This window comes from Alosa alosa, chromosome 18 (assembly GCF_017589495.1).
Source record: "Alosa alosa isolate M-15738 ecotype Scorff River chromosome 18, AALO_Geno_1.1, whole genome shotgun sequence".
In the NCBI taxonomy this organism is placed as follows: Eukaryota; Metazoa; Chordata; class Actinopteri; order Clupeiformes; family Clupeidae; genus Alosa; species Alosa alosa.
In genome coordinates, this window is record NC_063206.1 from 28,303,791 (window position 1) to 28,321,894 (window position 18,104).

The following is an 18,104-nucleotide window of genomic DNA, read 5'->3' on the forward strand; positions in this document are numbered from 1 at the left end:
CCTATTCCTCTTCTCTTTCTCTTTTTTCCTAGTCCTCATCCCTCATCTCTCTCTTGCATTCTGTCTCTGTTTTGGGCCCCCACCTTCTTTTCACTCTCGCATGGCCCCTCTGCTTTCTACCTCTCCTCTCTCTCTCTCTCTCTCTCTCTCTCTCTCTCTCACACACACACACACACTCACTCTTACATACACACAAACACATTTTGTCTTTCTTCATCTCAGCTCCCTGACATCTTTTATGCCCTTATTTGGATGATCTCTTTCGCTCTCCTCTTCTCACACGCTCCCTTCCTCCCTCTCTCTCTCTCACATTCTGTCACTATCTCTCTCTCTCCTTCCCTATCGCTCCCTGTAACCAGGACATGGGATTTGCACATTTGGATGGAAGCAGCTGTCACTCATGAGGGCAGCTCCCCTTGGCAGTGGTGGAGTCCACTCCAGTGCGCTCGGCTGGCCGCCTGCCTTTCAACTGTATCCAGCTCTCCTCTCCTCCACGTCACTGCACCACCACACCATCCGTCTTGTCCTCGCAGGGCTTGGTCGCCTGGTTGTCATGGCCCGGCGTACGTGGGGCCAGGAGCGAGCGGGAGGCTCGGGGTCCGGCGGGGCCGATGAGAAGTGACACAGCGGGGGCGGTTGCGCAAGCGGAGCCGTGCCACGGGCTAATTCACAGCAGAGGCAGCGAGACGCACAGCAGCGGCAGCAGCAGCAGCAGCGCTGCAATTAGGGCCGAGCTGCTGAACAGCAGTGCGCAGCAGACGTTTCATTTGGAAAGTATGTGGAGGCAAAGCAGGAGGCACGCTGAGCTAATCCACAATGAATGTCTGTGTGTGTGTGTGTTTGTGTGTGTGTGTGTGTGTGTGTGTGTTAGAGAGAGAGAGTGAGAGAGAGAGAGAAAGAATATCTGTGTGTGTGTATGTGTGTGTGCGCGGGTGCGTATATATCTATAGTCGTGTGCATGTATGTGTTTGTGTCGTTTGTGTGTATGTGTGTGTGTGTGTGTTTGTGTGTGTGTGTGTGTGTGTGTGTGTGTGTGTGTGTGTGTGTCTGCAGGGTCTCATACTGGCTGGAGGTTTGGGTGGGAGTAGGAGATAAGACAGAGGGAGAAGAGGAGATGAGAGAGGAGAGGAGAGAGTGAGAGAGAAAGAAAGAGAGACTCTTACAGTAGACGGAGTGAGCGCAGTCCACTGAACGCCAAGTTGGGGATGCAACGCAGGGCGTTGTAGCTCAGGATTCTGGGGGAGAGATAAAGAAAAAATGTTGGTCAGGTCGACAGAGAGACATAGAGAGAGAGAGAGAGGGAGAGAGAGAGAGAGAGAGAGAGAGAGAGAGAGAGAGAGAGAGAGAGAGAGAGAGAGAGAAGCTGACTATCAGCACGTACAGGGTTGTGAGTTGGCTCATATTGGCAAAGGAGGAGTTGGTCAGAGAGTTGATCTTGTTGTTGCTCAAGTCCCTAAAGCAAAAAGAAAAGAAAATACATTCAACAATACACTACATCAAAGTGAACTTTTTTTTTTTAAATCAATGTGTTGCTAATGAATTCTTTCTGTGAGAAAGCCAGATGGCAGTTTTGTCCGGAGAGCCTTACACCAGCTGCAGGTATTTGAAGGTGGAGAGCTCCTTGGGCACCACACTGAACTGGTTTCCATCCAAATACCTGTGGAGAATCAGACACATTCATCATCGGCACTCTCATGCTCAGACTCAGCTTCAGCCATCATCCCCACACAAATCTTTCATTCTATCTCTCTTACAGTCAGATAGACTAGACTAGATGTCGTCCTTTATTTTGTTTGTGTATGTGTGTGTGTGTGTGTGTGTGTGTGTGTGTGTGTGTGTGTGTGTGTGTGTGTGTGTGTGTGTGTGTGTGTGTGTGTGTGTGTGGGGGGTTATTAAAATTCTCATTGCTGTGGCGACCCAAGCGACCCCCACCAACTCTCCCACAAAAGGGACAGCCTGTGGGGACTCCTCCCTCCCCGCCTCCTGGTGGGAGTGTGAGGGTGTGGTGAGGGGGGCCAGTGGGGTTGTGACATGCCTAGCTGTGGCCCTCTGGAGGGGAGGCAGGGATCCGTGACTCCTGGAGAAGGCCCAGAGGTCATCCCAATGCATACCCTTGACAACCACCGGTGAAATAGCTGTAGTGTCACTAACTCACGCTTAGGGGGGAGGAGGCAGGAAGTGTATGTGTGTATGTGTGTGTATGTGTGTGTATGTGTGCATTTGTGTGTGTGTGTGTGTGTGTGTGTGTGTGTGTGTGTGTGTCTGTGTGTGTGTGTGTGTGTGTGTGTGTTTGTGTGTGTGTGTGTGAGATGAATGTTTCACTTGGCTGTCTGATTAGGACGAGTCTGGCTCCTCTGTCCCACTGTGAGGTCGGCACACCCCCCTGCCCACAAACACACACACACACACAGCCCCTTGTGTGTGCTGTGTGTGCATGTGACTAACAGCAGGGCTTCCATTTAGTAAAGGTTGACCCTGTCACCTCTACCCACTCCTCCCAAACCTCTGGGCAGTTATAATTCTGGGAGCTCGCCTGAGGCCGTGTGTGTGTGTGTGTGTGTGTGTGTGTGTGTGTGTGTGTGTGTGTGTCACTTTAGTCGTGTGTGTGCATGTCTGAGTGTGTGTGTGTGTGTGTGTGTGTGTGTGTGTGTGTGTGTGTGTGTGTGTGTGTGTGTGTGTGTGTGTGTGTGTGTGTGTCTGTGTGTGTGCATGTATATGTGTCTGTTGTGCCACTATATGTCACTTAAGCTGTGTGTGTGGATATCTCTGAGTGTGTTCCGTGTCGTGTGTGTGTGTGTATGTGAGCATGCGTGTGTGTGAGCATGTCTCTGTGTGTCTATGGAGATAATGACGGGTATTGGAGCTCCAGCCATGTCGGATGCACAGATGAAAGCGACGGGACACACCTGGCTGCAGGTAAGAGTCGAGCGAGAGCAGCTGCAGACTGTGGGGGGCTGTGTGTGTGAATGGCATGCCTGTCTATCTGCCTGAGAGCCCGGCCTCTCTGCCTCTCAGCCTGGAGTCTCGGCTTAGCTGACTCACGCCCCATGTATGCGAGTGCATGTGAAACCACAACAAGGTGATGTGGGGGTGGAGGTGGGTTGGGGGAAAGTTCCAGACCACGGGCAAACACCACCATTCGTTAAAGAGGCACCCACTCATTAAAAATTTACTTTTGCTCTGGTGCTGTAATGTGGCCAGTCCAACCCCTCCAGACCAAACCGACCACCACCTCCAACAATAACCCACAATCCCCCTAACCCCAAACACCCACCCACCCACCCCTGCTTGGCTCAGGGCCTGGGAACGGGGATGACATCAGAGATGGCACCTCCTGGAGTGTGTGGAAGCAACACTTAGTGCTGATGGATCCCAGAGCCAGAGCACTTGTTGTTTGTCCTTTGTTTAGAGCTGTTGTGCATTTATTTGCTAAAAAACAATCCAACAGCTTCTGCAATCCAGGAGGAACTACTAAACCCTCAAGACATGTTATATCAACACAAGAGCTGATATTCCCTAATTGAAGAATTTCATTTAAATCCCCTCAGGTCATGTTTCATAAGAAGATGAATGTGCTACTTTTAGGAGACCTTCACTTTACATTGTAGATACAATGTTTTGAAATGAAACCTTTGGCTAAGGTAGTAGCTAGCATTAGCATGTAGTCAGATGTGGGAAGACGCAGGTTCAGAAAGGAAAGTTAGTCCCACGACATATTTGTTCCAACTCTTCACTAAACCAGCTGACTCTAATTAGCACAACTCTTCAGCCAGGTAGATCAGCTAATTTGTGAAACCACCTGTGTTATGTGCACAGGTAGACCCAAACATGGTAGGACCTTTCCTTTCTGAAGGCCGAGTTTTCCACCTGTGCAATGTGGCGATGTCTCTGAGTGTGTGTGGGGTCCTGAGGTGGCACTCACAGCTCGGTGACGTTGCGGGGGATGCCCTTGGGCAGGGCGCGCAGGTGCTTGTTGCTGCAACGCACCACCGTCTCCAGGCAGGTACACTCGCTGGGGCACTGGGGGCGCGGTATGCAGCTCTGCACATCCTCTTGGCCTGGCGCAGGAGAGAAGGAGAAAAAAGAGAGACAAGGATGAAGGAGACAGCGGTGGAAGGAGGGGGACAACGAGAAGATAAGGAAAAAATGGTGAGGGATGCGAGGAAAAAAAAAAAACAGACAGAACAAAAGTAGAGGAGTGAAGGACAAAGTGGAAAGGAGCAACGAGAAAGACAAAAGAACACGACGGACGAAAACCAGCAGAGGTGGGACGAGAAAAAACAAAAGCCGAAGGGGTAGAGTAGACAGAGACAAAGAGAGAGTGAGAGAGAAGAGACAGAGACAAGTCAAGACGAAGCGTGAGATAAAGGGAGACAGATGGAGAGAGCCGTCACTACAACTGACAGCTTATTGATTCCAGGGGACAAAGCAAATGGCTGGGCAGGAACAGCGCTGCACTGCGCTTTTGTTCTCCTGGCTCCTGGCGAGCACGCTGTGCCGCCCGCTAATCAATACCATCGGTACGCTGCTATCGACTCCACACTCGCGCTGGAAGCACTTCAACAGCGAGCGGAGCCGGCAACCGACAAAAACAGACCTGCCACAGTGTTTGACAGAACTGCTTGGCACCACTTCTCAGTCGAGCTGAACAAAAGTAGAAGGGAACTTTGGTGGAGTGTGACAGTGAGGTTTGTGTGTGTGTGTGTGTGTGTGTGTGTGTGTGTGTGTGTGTGTGTCTCACCCTCTTCGCAGCGGAAGTCTGGGAGTGCCACGTCCTGGAGCGGGATCTCCTTGAGGAACGCTGGCCGCTGGCAGCGTGGGTTGCCTGTGACAATCTTGCGGCTGCGGAGCCAGTCTCCCAGCCATGCCAAACGGCAGTCACAGTTGAAGGAGTTGGCCAGCAGGTTCCTGACAGAACAAAAGAGTTAGGAATAAAAGCAGCGAGCTGTCAAGGGCCTGGGGAAGATCATGGAATCCTTTTTAATACATGCTCATGTTTTCTACCTGCAAAATGATTGAAACCAGATTAAGTCTATCCTGACAGTCATATTCAAATCAATAAGTTCTCTAAGACAGATGCTGCATAATCACTCTGATCAGCAATAACATTAAGGTATTCTAGGTCTCATACCACTTTATAAATCATGTTAATTCTATGACAAAACAGCAAAAATGATCTAAGTTAATTTTTACAAGACAAGAAAAAATGGGTGTATCTGAAGTTCATGTGAAATTCAGGTAAAGTTCGTACAGAGTGGAGAGGGTCTGCAAGGTGTCAAAGGCTCCAGGGGTGATGGTGGTCAACTGGTTGTCATAGAGCGACAACAGACGCACATTGTAGAGCCCTGTGAAGCTGTTGTTGTGGATGCAGCTGATGCGATTGTTCCGGAGCATTCTGTTTGAAAGAGAGAGAGAGAGAGAGTGTGAAAGAGGCAGAGAGTGAGCAGACAGCCGCTGCTGTCAGTAAACAGGCTGGGGGAATGATGAACGCGAGCGACAGACGGGCTCTGACTCACAGCATACGGAGGCCCTCCAGGCCTTTGAACATGCCACTGCGCACAGAGTCCAGCTGGTTGGCGGTCAGGTGCAGCTCGATGACAGACGAGGCCCCTTCAAAAGCGCCGTCCTCGATCTCCGTGATCTTGTTGTTACTGAGGTTTCTGTGGCACAAGAGAGAGTCACATTAACACCTTACGCACCAAAGAAGAGAAAGATACACCACATCCAGTGGGTTCCCTAACTGGCATATATGCTTTGATGTAGGAGGCGAATGGGCTTACATTTTCTTGAGCTGCGCGAGGGTCTTGAACACACCGGTGGCCTCCAGTGTGGTGATCTCATTATTGTTCAGGCGCCTGTGGCAGGGGAGAGAAAACAAACAAAGTCAGGTAGGGAGAGAGAGAAAGAAAGAGGGAGAGCGAGAAAGAAAGAGGAAAAGAGAGAGAGAGAGAAAGGATGTCTTGACAGAGGAGGAGACACAGCAGGTTAGTCTTCACAGCAGCAGGGGGAAAATCAAGGGAAGGGGAAGAAAAACAAATCACTGATGCGTGCTCGGCTAATAAGAAATAGCGAGCCAGAAACACAGACCTGTCTGAATGATGCATTTAGTTTTTCTTTCGTGCATTTTGCGGTTTGAGAAGGAATCACCATTACCTACTCCCCAAGCTCTTAAACAGAAGGTAAAACAATGCCACGTGGTAACACAAGTGAAAAATATGGATAATCCGCCATCGGCTGCAAAAGAGCAGACGAGGGGAGGATAGAAAAGATGAGAGGGGAGATGTAAATCACAGGTGTACTGTGGGTAGCCTTACAACCTCGGGTGGTGGAGGCGGGATGTGCTCGGGACTTTGGTCAGGCGAGAGGTTGGAGCAGTCCACCACGCTGGACTCAAGAGCGCACTTGGGTGGGCACACCGCCGCTGTTGCACTCTGCTGTTCAGACGGGCCGTCCCTCGGTGCCTGGGGAAGCATCGAGGAGAGAAAGAGAGTGAGAGACGGCGAGCATTAGGATTAGGCCCCTGGCTCACACCGCACATCTGCATCTACACGCAGCTGATTGATCGGATGTGTATGCAACCGCTACAGTTTGGCGCTTTGGGTGGGACGCGACGGCCAAAACCATAACTCTTTTTTTTTCCCTTCCGAAACTGAGCCATAAATGCAACTTGCAATCGATGCAAAAAAACAAAAGGAGAGGAGAAAGAAGGCAGAGAAACAGCCAGAGCCCAGAGAGGCTGTGAGAGAGCTGGAGCAGGCGGTGATGGATTGACTCAAACCCCTTAATCCCTCTCCAAACCCCTCGAAAAAACCTACCACAACTCATAATGGCGCGGTCAGCCTGTCTATTCAAATAGCCATTTCTCAGCCAGTGCGAGCTCACTGTTTGCTGGTGATGACCCAAAGGTGAGCATACACATTCCTTGCCAACACTATGGACAGAGAAGGGGTGTTTGTGTGTTTGTACATGTGTGTGTGTGTGTGTGTGTGTGTGTGTGTGTGTGTGTAATCATTAAACGCCTGTCTGTCTGGGTGATATTTCACAGAGGGAGACTGGCTGGTGAGAAACTCTCTCCCAGGAGAGGGAGGGCGGTGTTCACACAGGTAGATGAGGGGAAACCTGTCTGTCAGGATCAATTTTGGCGGTTTTGGCTGGTGGGAGCAGAGTTTATGGTCTGAGAGAGAAAGGGGTGCACAGGGAGATGGGCTCACAGCTGGAGAGCTGCTTTTGTCCCAGTGGAGAGGGAGAGGGAGATGAAGGGAAGGAGAGAGGAGAGGTGAGGGGAGAGAGGAAAGGAGAGAGGGAAGAAAGGAGAGAGAAGAGGAGAGGCAGGAGAGGAGAAGGGAGAGAAGGAGAGCAGAGGAGAGGAGAGAAGGAGAGATGGCTGTCCTCAAAGAACAGGAACATGGCTGAGAGACTTCGCCTCTCTGCTCACCAATTTCCAGGACTAAGAATAGACGCTTTATGTGCCAGTGCTTGAAGGCGCTATATAATCGCCATTCAATAATTGCAACGGCAGTATCTACTGAAGCCACTTTTAGAGTTTAAGCAGTGTCAGAGTGTGTAGTGCGTGCTGTTGTACATGTACATGTGTGTGTGTGTGACTCCATACCATGTGTGTATTAAGAGGTGGTTCGCACAGGAAAGAAAAGGAAAAAGAGAGAGAGAGAGAGAGAAAGGATGTCTTGACAGAGGAGGAGACACAGCAGGTTAGTCTTCACAGCAGCAGGGGGAAAATCAAGGGAAGGGGAAGAAAAACAAATCACTGATGCGTGCTCGGCTAATAAGAAATAGCGAGCCAGAAACACAGACCTGTCTGAATGATGCATTTAGAGTTTTTCTTTCGTGCATTTTGCGGTTTGAGAAGGAATCACCATTACCTACTCCCCAAGCTCTTAAACAGAAGGTAAAACAATGCCACGTGGTAACACAAGTGAAAATATGGATAAATCCGTCATCGGCTGCAAAGAGCAGACGAGGGGAGGATAGAAAAGATGAGAGGGGAGATGTAAATCACAGGTGCATTGTGGGTAGCCTTACAACTCGGTGGTGGAGGCGGGGATGTGCTCGGGGACTTTGGTCAGGCGCAGGTTGGAGCAGTCCACCACGTTGGACTCGCAGCGGCACTTGGGTGGGCACACCGGCTCGTTGTTGCACTCGTTGTTCAGACGGCTGTCCTCGGTGCCTGGGGAAGCATCGAGAGAGAAAGAGAGAGTGAGAGACGGCGAGCATTAGGATTAGGCCCCTGGCTCACACTCGCACATCTGCATTCACACGAGCTGATTGACGGATGTGTACGTGCACCGCTACAGTTTGCGCTTTTGGGTGGGACGCACGGCCAAAACCATAACTCTTTTTTTTTTTCCCTTTCCGAGAAACTGAGCCATAAATGCAACTTGCAATCGATGCAAAAAAAAACAAAGGAGAGGAGAAAGAAGGCAGAGAAACAGCGAGAGCCGCAGAGAGGCTGTGAGAGAGCTGGAGCAGGCGGTGATGGATTGACTCAAACCCCTTAATCCTCTCCAAAACCTCTCGAAAAAAACCTACTCACAACTCATAATGGCGTGTCAGCCTGTCTATTCAAATAGCCATTTCTCAGCTCAGTGCGAGCTCACTGTTTGCTGGTGATGACCCAAAGGTGAGCATACACATTCCTTGCCAACACTAAGGACAGAGAAGGGTTTGTTTGTGTGTTTGTGTGTGTGTGTGTGTGTGTGTGTGTGTGTGTGTGTGTGTGTGTGTAATCATTAAACGCCTGTCTGTCTGGGTGATATTTCACAGAGGGAGACTGGCTGGTGAGAAACTCTCTCCGAGGAGAGGGGAGGGCGGTGTTCACTCACACAGGTAGATGAGGGGAAACTGTCTGTCAGATCAATTTGGCGGTTTTGGCTGGTGGGAGCAGAGTTTATGGTCTGAGAGAGAAAGGGGTGCACAGGAGATGCGGCTCACAGCTGGAGAGCTGCTTTTTGTCCCAGTGGAGAGGAGAGGAGAGATGAAGGGAAGGAGAGAGGAGAGGTGAGGAGAGGAAAGGAGAGAGGAAGAAAGGAGAGAGAAGAGGAGAGGTGAGGAGAGGAGAAGGAGAGAAGGAGAGCAGAGGAGAGGAGAGAAGGAGAGATGGCTGTCCTCAAAGAACAGGAACATGGCTGAGAGACTTCGGCTCTCTCTGCTCACCACTTTCCAGGACTAAGAATAGACGCTATGTGCCAAAGTGCTTGAAGGCCGTTATATAATCGCCATTCAATAATTGAACGTGCAGTATCTACTTGAAGCCACTTTAGAGTTGAGCAGTGTCAGAGTGTGTGTGTGTGTGTGTGTGTTTGTTTGTATGAGCGTGCATACATGTGTGTGTGTGACTCCTTATTTCACTATGTGTATTAAGAGTGTGTTCGCACTTCATGTGTTGGCACTTCATGTTTTTACAGTTGGTGTGTTTCTCTACTTGCATATGAGTGTACACGCATGTTTCCTGACAAGCTACAAGGATACATGCCATGGCCGACCTTCAATGTGGACATGGGCCCACTTCACCAGGTATGATCTGATACACATGCCTGGATATTTGATGCGATGTGCTGGCCAGATAAGGCCGTCACTCAGCGGTATTCCCTAACGTATGCCAGAAGCAGGCAGAAAGAGAGAGAGAGAGCTGGGTCAGACTCTGACGGGCCGCGCTGGCCTGTTAATGGAAATCGACTTTGACACAGTTTTCCCTCTTCCACGTCGCAGACGTCACTCCGAGACACCCACTCCCATTCTGAGGGGAAGTTCAAACGCACTAATGATCCTCATTACCGACTGTTGTGACTGAGAGTGACTTTCGGAAATGGCATTTCCTGGTGTTAAAAAGGGAAGAAGAGAAAGAGAGAGAGAGAGAGAGAGAGAAAGAGAGAGAAAGAGAGAGAGAAAGAAAAAGAGAGAGAGCGAGAGAGAGGAAGAAAAATGCGCAAGAGGAAACAATAAAGTTCTCGAGAAGGCTTTGATTTTCTAGGATGGCTGGGAGCGTTTCGTTTCTTTCACTCGATTCAGCGCTCGCGCCCCGTGCCCGTCTCCGCTGGGCATTCAGCTCTCCCCACAGCCGAGGGTGAGTCATCGCTGGCAGAGCATCGCAGATAGAAGACGCATATCTCTGAGACAGGACACATACAGGACACACACACACACACACACACACACACACACACACACACACACACACACACACACACAGACACAGGACATGTCAGCTGTCCCCCGGCTGTTTATGTTTCACGACTCACTGCGAGGGAGAGGAAGTCCGAGTGAGGGAGCGAGACAGTAGAAAAAGTCAAAAGAGATGATTCTATGGTGCGATAACTTTTTACTTCTTCCAATGTCAAGAGTTTTGTGTCTCACAGTCAAAAGGTCTCTGCACCACAAGTCTGTCTGAGTTTTGTCTGAGTTTCGTCTCAGAGATCCGGCACTGATACACCAAATCAAACACTGTCTCACAGGACTTGGCCGAGCGTGCCTCGAGTTTTCATTATTATTAGAAAAGGACAGCATAGGCATAAATCAAGCATCCCCTTTCATCTTTTCCAGTGCTTAAATTTCCATTAGAGCCTCTTGCCAATGTCAGCTCTCTATTTCATTCACTTGACTCAAGCTATTTTCTTGGGAGTGCTCTTGTTAAGAGATCCGGAAACATCCTTAGATAGGAATCTTAGTCCTCTGGTGTGCTTTATTTTTCTTTTACTGCTGGAGGGGGGAGGGAGTAGAGAGAGGGGGATAGAGAGAGAAGTGGGGAGCGGTGGTTGTTCGCCCTTTGCAAGCCTTTTCCTTATTAAAGCCTGACTTCCTCCCTGGCCTTATCTGAAGAACGGCAGTTACACAAACACATAGAGAAAGAGAGAGGGGAAGGAAGGGGGGAGAAAGGAGAGGATTCAGGACTAACATGAAGTGGCGAGGAGGCAAAAAGAAGAAGAAGGAAGGAGCCGCTCTCATCAATTGTTAATTGCTCCCCATTAACCGGGCTGTGGGGGTTTACCTCATCTGTTCCCTTAATGCCAAAAAAGCCCTCTACAGATGGAGATCTCCTCGCCTGGCTCACTGCACACTGCAAATGTTCCGTGATAAAGTGATTTAGGAGGAGAGAGAGAGAGAGAGAGAGAGAGAGAGAGGACAGGAGATGGGACGGAGAGCTGGGGGTGTCTGTTGGGGGCTTAGAAAAGAGGAGGTGAACAGGAAGTCAAGGAGGCAGGAGAAGCAGAGGCTCATGGGAAGCACACGGAAGCCACTCACCTGGGATGAAGTACTGCTCTTTAGCTGTGATGGAGAAGAGAAAAAGCAGTGATATCAGTTAGGGCAGTCAACAGTCAGCAGCATTAGACCCAATCAGCTTTTGCTCTTTCATTTGTTTAGGCTTTGTGTTTTCTTGTCAAATGTTCCAATTGTAAAAGAGCGGGGGTCTCTGACAAGCTGCCATCCCTGACCGATGCTGAGAGGTGTGCTGTGAAACCTGTGCAGCTGGAGGAGAATGGGGGGGGGGGGGGGGGGGGGGTTCCGCTTGCCTCTCTGCATAACACCACAGCCTGGGAGAGACCTAATAAGTCTCTGCCAGTGTCCACTGGGGATGCCGGCACTTGGACGAGATCAGAGTGAACGCCGGGTTGTAAAACAAGCACTGATGAGTAAGAACCGCAAACAGTGGCGGGTGCCAGGCTGCTAAGCCGTGGGTGTGTGTGTGCAAACACACACTCACACACAAAGTGAGTCAACCCCAACTGGGCCGAGGGGAGAGCAGGGGGCGGGCAGAGAGGAGAGCGAAACCCAATCCGTGGGCATGAGGGGGATGAGGTCAGCTTTTGGGTGTTTCCTTTGCTTCATGTGAAGCCAGACACAACGTGTTAATGTGCTAATAAAAGAAAGCAAATGGGAACAAACTGGGGGAGAGGAACAGCCAACCCAAATAATGAAAATCAAATCATTCAAATGGGAAACTTCAACTGGGTGGCACAGTGGCTATTCCAGCAAGTCAAGTGGCACTGCTGGCATCTCCAGAGCACAAACAGAAAGGGGTAGAGGGTGCGCACCCCCTCCACCCCCCTCACCAATGCTGTGGTGCCAGTCAGGCACAAAATGGTATGACGCTAACGGAAGCTTATGTGTAGCCAGGAATGAGTGCAGACAGTTTATGTGACAGCAAGATGGAGGCAAACATGAGGTAAAGGCGAAAGAGAGAGGGAGAGAGGGAGGGAGATGGAGAGAGAGAGAGAGAAAGAGAGGAGGAAGACTGTAAACGGAGGGATGAAGGTTCACAGGCTTGCTTGGGCTCACCGGAGCAACGGAACTTCTTGCTCTTGATCTGGCCAATGCGCTTGTTGGCCAGGCGCCGAGGACTGGCACAGCGGGCACCGCTGGTCTCGATGGGGTTGGCACGCAGGTAGTCAGCCAGCCACTTCAGATTACAGTCACAGATGAACGGGTTCTGGGCAAGGTGGCTGTTAAGGGACAAAGCAGAAACCCTACCTTAGAAAATGAGCTCATGTACACCAGATGTAATTGGAGATACTGCACATCCCTCTACAAGACGACATTTAACTGTATTAGGTGGACCTAACATTATGTGTAAATAAAATAATACAAGGTGGACAAGGTGGCATATTTTATTGGTAGTAATAAAGAGGTCCCACCCCCTCATGAGTCACTTGTTTGAATGTATTGTCACTGTGATTTATAAACACACACACACACACACACACACACACACACACACACACACACACACACACACACACACACACACACACACACACACACACACACACACACACAGCCACATTAAATAACAGTGTGCTGGTTCCAACTGGGACACTTTTTAGAAATAATTCCCTACGGCAACCTCTGGTTGATGCAGTTTCCTTTTGTTTGACAAGGCCTCTTTTCCCTACAGACGTGCTCTTGCAACTCCATTTTTTTCTTACATATACTGGACACCAGCCTAATTCTATAACATGTGCCAACTATGTGTCCAGTAAACTATGCCTGTCCTGTTGCTACCCAGTCTCTTCCCAGTGTCCCTCTGTGCCCGATGGTTAAATGGCCCCTCACTAACAGTGGCATGGAAGCTATGCAGGGATGCATGGTTACGGTCATTCCAGGTCTGAGGCTAATGCCAGAGCATGGCACAGCCTGGCCAGTGAGGTCTAAGTCTATTTTTACCCATTACCTTGAATTCTGGGTAAAAATAAATATCACTTTAACTGATGGACTCAACACCCCATCTCTGTACACCCCACCCACCACGTACACATACACATCTTCCTTCCTCCTAATCCCCGCCAAAAAATCAGAACAAAACAATCTTTTAATTTAGTAGCTTGGTGTGTTTGAGTCTGGTTGAAGCAGGGGACAAGCTTTCAGAGCCTGAAGAGGCAGCACCACACACATGTGCGTGCAACAGTGGTGAAAAAACGTCGCTATCCATGTCATGGTTGCCATAGCGGATGCGTGTTTGTGTGGGGTTCAGCCTGTCACAGTGGCACCAGGAGAGGCATAGCAGAGATACATTATGTGCCCTTGGTGAAGAGGAACTCTGACCCCCGATGAAGAAAAGAAACACTGTAACGTACACAGTGGAGGAATGGTAAGAGAGACACAAAGAGAGAGAGAGAGACAGAGAGAGAGAGACAGAGACAAAGAGAAAGACCATGTGAGAGGGAGCGTGAGAGAGACAGAGAAAAGTAAAGGAGAGAGAGAAGAAGAAAAGGTTGCAACCTAAAAATAAATCAAAGTGTGCGGGCTCCTACCACTGTGGCATTGTCTCTCGTGTTACAGGCTTGACGTTTACTGTTGCATAGGGAGGTGTGTGTGTGTGTGTGTGTGTGTGTGTGTGTGTGTGTGTGTGTGTGTGTGTGTGTGTGTGTGTGTGTATGTGAAGCATGGATGGCTTCGACCACCCGCAGGCCTGAAATTTCCAGCCTGAGAGATTTATGCTGCACTTTACATCTCCATTCCATTCCTATGTTATTAGGGCACACAAAGGTGTAAACAATGTGTGTTGTCACATGTTTTATGGTGACAGTTCAGTGTGTACATTTGTTTGTGAATGTGAGGGTGTGTATGTGTGCCTGACCCCTTTTGCTAGTATGTATGTATGCATGTAGGCCTACTGTATGTATACGTATGTGTCTATGTGTGTTTTGTGTGTGTGTGTGTGTGTGTGTGTGTGTGTGTGTGTGTGTGTGTGTGTGTGAGAGAGAGAGAGAGAGAGAGAGTATGAGTGCCTGTGACCTGTTAGTCTGAGAGTATTTTGTTTGTGTGTACCCCATACAAATAATTATGCCTCTAAGTTCATGTGCATGCGAGCACTTCTGAGTTTGTTTGTGTTGTGTTTGTGCGTGCGTGCCCATGTAAGTTTGCTCTGAGGATTTGTATTTTGAGGCCCTGCAATGCTCTGTATGTGCGTGTGTTTGTATGTGTGTGTGTGCGTGTGTCATGCTTGTTGACGAGTGTGCGCCTCAAAGCCGAGGCGGCGCGCTCTCACAGGGTCTGGATGGCACGCAGCGAGGCGAAGGTGCCCTTGGCCAGCGTCTGGATCTTGTTGTCGTACAACGACAGCAGCGAGAGGTTCTGCAGGTCCTGGAAGGTGTTGGCCCGCACGCAGTGGATCTTATTGGCATTCAGGAGCCTGAGGGTACACACGGAAAGACAAGCAGACAGAGAGAGAGAGAGAGAGAGAGAGAGAAGGGGTCATAAAGGACAAACGGCGAGCATTTTTCGATTACAGGCAGTAATGAACTGCGTTAAGTTGTATTGATTCAGCATGCAGGGCCGAGCTGGTTGCTGTGGCGGTTGCGTAAGTGTGTTGTCCTCTCTGAAGGACTTCTTACTCCCACTAACTCACAGCAGCTGCAGGGCGTACAGGCCATCGAACACTCCCTTTGGAAGTTCCGTGATCTTATTCCCATACAGGACCCTGCGAAGCACACATAAAGACACATACACACACACGCACACACAAACACGCACACACACACACAAGAGAGACACAAATACTTTATAAACCACATCAGTGCGCCGGTTGATCGAGCTGATGGATACATTCTGGCGTGGCGTTTTGGCTCAGGTCAAAAACGTCCGAGGGATGCACGCAGGGTTGCGCGGCGTGTTTATTGTGCTAGCCCGACGTTGTTTATTTTCAGAGACAGATCTGCATCGGTGCAGCGCCCGGACGGATCTGCCCTGGCCAGCCAAAACAGGCGCCAGGAGATCCATTCAGATAAGTTCAGCTATTTACATGACCACTCACACATATATACACTCAATTAATCAAACGCCAGAGAGAGCACACAAGCACATATGCACAAAACACACACACACACACACACACACACACACACACTGTCTCTGTTTTTACTCACATACATAGTCATACATACATACACACACACACACACACACACATGCAATCACACACACGCACACACAGACACACAGACACAGACTCTTCTACGCATATTCTTTTGACAAGCAATCCAAACTCACAGTGAGTTGAGGGAGCGCAGGCCCTGGAAGGCGTCGGGGGCGATCTCGGAGATCTGGTTGTTGCTCAGGTCTCTGTGAAACATAGAGGACAGAGGATCACTCACTCACTCACGGTGGGGGGTTTGACCCCTGCCTGGCCTCGCTGCCTGCAGACAGCAGAACAGAGCCCTTGTTCTGAGTGCCAGGAGAGGAGGAATCATCCCACACGCATAGGCACATACAGACACACACCCATACACATAGATACAGTACACACACACACACATACACACACACGCACACATACACACATACACACACACAAACACACAGACAGACAGGATGGATCAGGATGCTCTCATCACATACTCAGGCTGACATCCAATCCTCCTGAGGGGATGAGGTGTGTGTGTGTGTGTGTGTGTGTGTGTGTGTGTGTGTACAGGGTTGAGGTTGGCTCTGTGGGCCTGCTGGCACAACTATTTCCACCCCCGAACCCCCAGCCCTGGACCACTTCATCGTTGGCGGCCGCCCACACTCGGAGCAGCGCGCGTGGACACATGGAAATAGTTTCTGCGGGGGCCCTGACGTTGCGCAGCGACTGGAGCCCCAGGTATGCCAGAGGCCGCAGGGTTCAGGGTGGCGTTCCAAACCCACTGCAGCGCGGCCTGCTCGGGGGGTACTAATGGACCGTGCGGTTCTGGTCTACGCCGAAGAAGCCCAAGCCCTTCAATAGGAACCTCAGGCCTGAGGCCTGGCTGCAAACCGCTGTGGGCATCCCCCTCTCAACAGGCTCGTGCTAGGAGTGTGTGTGTGTGTGTGTGTGTGTGTGTGTGTGTGTGTGTGTGTGTGTGTGTGTGTGTGTGTGTGTGTGTGTGTGTGTGTGTGTGTGTGTGTGTGGGATTGAGCCCACGGGCTTTTAATAGAAATTGTGCGCAACAACACAGATGGCCCCAAGTCTTGTACAGACACACAGACTGGCCGTCCCGCTGTGAGGCCCAAGCTCTGTCTAACATGAGGCCCCTATTGTAAAAATAAATGCCCTCTCTGTCAGTTTTCTTATTTTGGGGAAAGGTTCTGAGGTTTTTACGTAAAAAGTCTACTGGGAGGATAATACGTGTCTGTGTTTCTGGATGTGTGTGTTTGAGTTCTGGTGTATGAGTACCTAAGTGTATGTGTGTATATACTATATAGTCTGGGTATGTGAGTGTGTGTGTGTGTGAGAGAGAGAGAGTTTCAAACCACTGCACAGGGATGTCAGACCATCTCACACACACCCTGCTGTCAGTGGTCCGGTTCAACCAGAGGTCCACCCCCCCTCAGAGTGGAGCTGGCAAAGACAAGTTTGACGTCCTCGCTGACCAAGAACAGGAGCGCGCGTCCCTTGCAATGTCAAGACAGCCGAGCGCCTCATTGTGTACACAGGGCCGCCGGTAAATGGGTCATCCGTCACCTATTTATATCTACAGGAATTTGAGCGGGATGCCGTCGGGATGGGTCCCTGTGTTTTACCCCGTCAGGGCCCAGCGTGTGTGAGGCAAGACAGCCAATGTGGAAGGGGGGGGTGTAGTGTGTGTGGATGGGGCTGGCAGGCTCCATTGGCTCTGTGACTGAACACAGTCAGCTGAACAAGCAGTGGGAAGTGTTTGTGTGTGTGTGTGTGTGTGTGTGTGTGTGTTTAAGTTGGGGGTGGGAGGGAGGTTGGAGTGGTGGAAAGGGTTATTTTTGTACACAGGTTAAGCTGCAGTGCTTGTTTGTGTACCAAGTCACCACATCACCAAAGGGGATGACTTTGTCCCCCACCCCCACCCAACCCTCCAATAACTCTTAGATCATTTCTCTAATAACCGGGGGATACTTGAGAGCCTCAGCTCAGCTAATGTATGAGGTGGTTTGTGGCTGTCATGGAGCACTGCAGCTGAGAGATCCTTAGACAATGATCTGCTGTGGAGGAGACCAAAACGAGTTGTGTGTGTGTGTGTGTGTGTGTGTGTGTGTGTGTGTGTGTGGTGGGGGCTGTCACTCTGGCTGAGCGCTCGTCCTCAGCCTTGGCCATACCCTGTAATCGTCTCGCCCACAATTTATAATGTGCTAAGCGACCTGAGCGGTAGCAAGCCTGCTTACCCTCCTTATGGGGAGACAGACATGAAGAGCAGACTAAATGTACTCATGTAAACACCAGGGGAATGGCACTTATGTTTGAGGTCATCGAGAAGCAGATGGTTTGATCGTGAGAATGAGCAGCCCTGTGGATGGTTGCCATGCAAATGAACTCAATCAAAACAAGAAAACATGGTCAATTTAGAAGCTTTTCTGAGGTGTTGGTGTACTCACATCCGGCGGAGTTTCTTGTAGGGAGAGAAGGCCCCGGGAGGGACGGACTTGATTCCGTTCTGTTCCAGACGTCTGTGGAATGAGAGCGAGAGACAGAGAGAGAGAGAGAGAGAGATGGAAGAGAGATAGACAGAGGGACAGAAATGTAGTCAGGCAACCAGACAACAAAGAGCGCCATGGCAACAAGACTCATTAAAGCGCGATCACTCCAGCCAGATTGTGTAATTGGTCAGGTGTTGCTTATTTCCTAAATGCTTTGGGCCCCTCCAGCGTGGCATGTAGACAGTGAA

At 50.1% G+C, this 18,104-nt stretch overlaps 1 protein-coding gene across 5 annotated transcripts in view; it reads right to left on the reverse strand.

The window, feature by feature from the left end:
- Positions 1–18,104, reverse strand: part of slit1a (slit homolog 1a (Drosophila)) — a 108,555-nt gene that overhangs the window by 15,326 nt on the left and 75,125 nt on the right. For 3 of the 5 annotated variants that reach the window (XM_048269510.1, XM_048269512.1, XM_048269509.1), the window contains 15 exons: positions 17,815–17,886; positions 15,502–15,573; positions 14,861–14,932; positions 14,501–14,644; positions 12,292–12,455; positions 11,257–11,280; positions 8,041–8,185; positions 5,781–5,855; positions 5,517–5,660; positions 5,252–5,395; positions 4,742–4,908; positions 3,923–4,058; positions 1,589–1,657; positions 1,382–1,453; positions 1,164–1,235 (listed from right to left, as the gene is read on the reverse strand). In XM_048269510.1, coding sequence (XP_048125467.1) covers positions 1,164–1,235; positions 1,382–1,453; positions 1,589–1,657; positions 3,923–4,058; positions 4,742–4,908; positions 5,252–5,395; positions 5,517–5,660; positions 5,781–5,855; positions 8,041–8,185; positions 11,257–11,280; positions 12,292–12,455; positions 14,501–14,644; positions 14,861–14,932; positions 15,502–15,573; positions 17,815–17,886 — 1,572 coding nt within the window. The remainder of the gene's footprint in view (positions 1–1,163; positions 1,236–1,381; positions 1,454–1,588; positions 1,658–3,922; positions 4,059–4,741; positions 4,909–5,251; positions 5,396–5,516; positions 5,661–5,780; positions 5,856–8,040; positions 8,186–11,256; positions 11,281–12,291; positions 12,456–14,500; positions 14,645–14,860; positions 14,933–15,501; positions 15,574–17,814; positions 17,887–18,104) is intronic. The other 2 variants (XM_048269513.1, XM_048269511.1) reach the window with 1 other exon arrangement.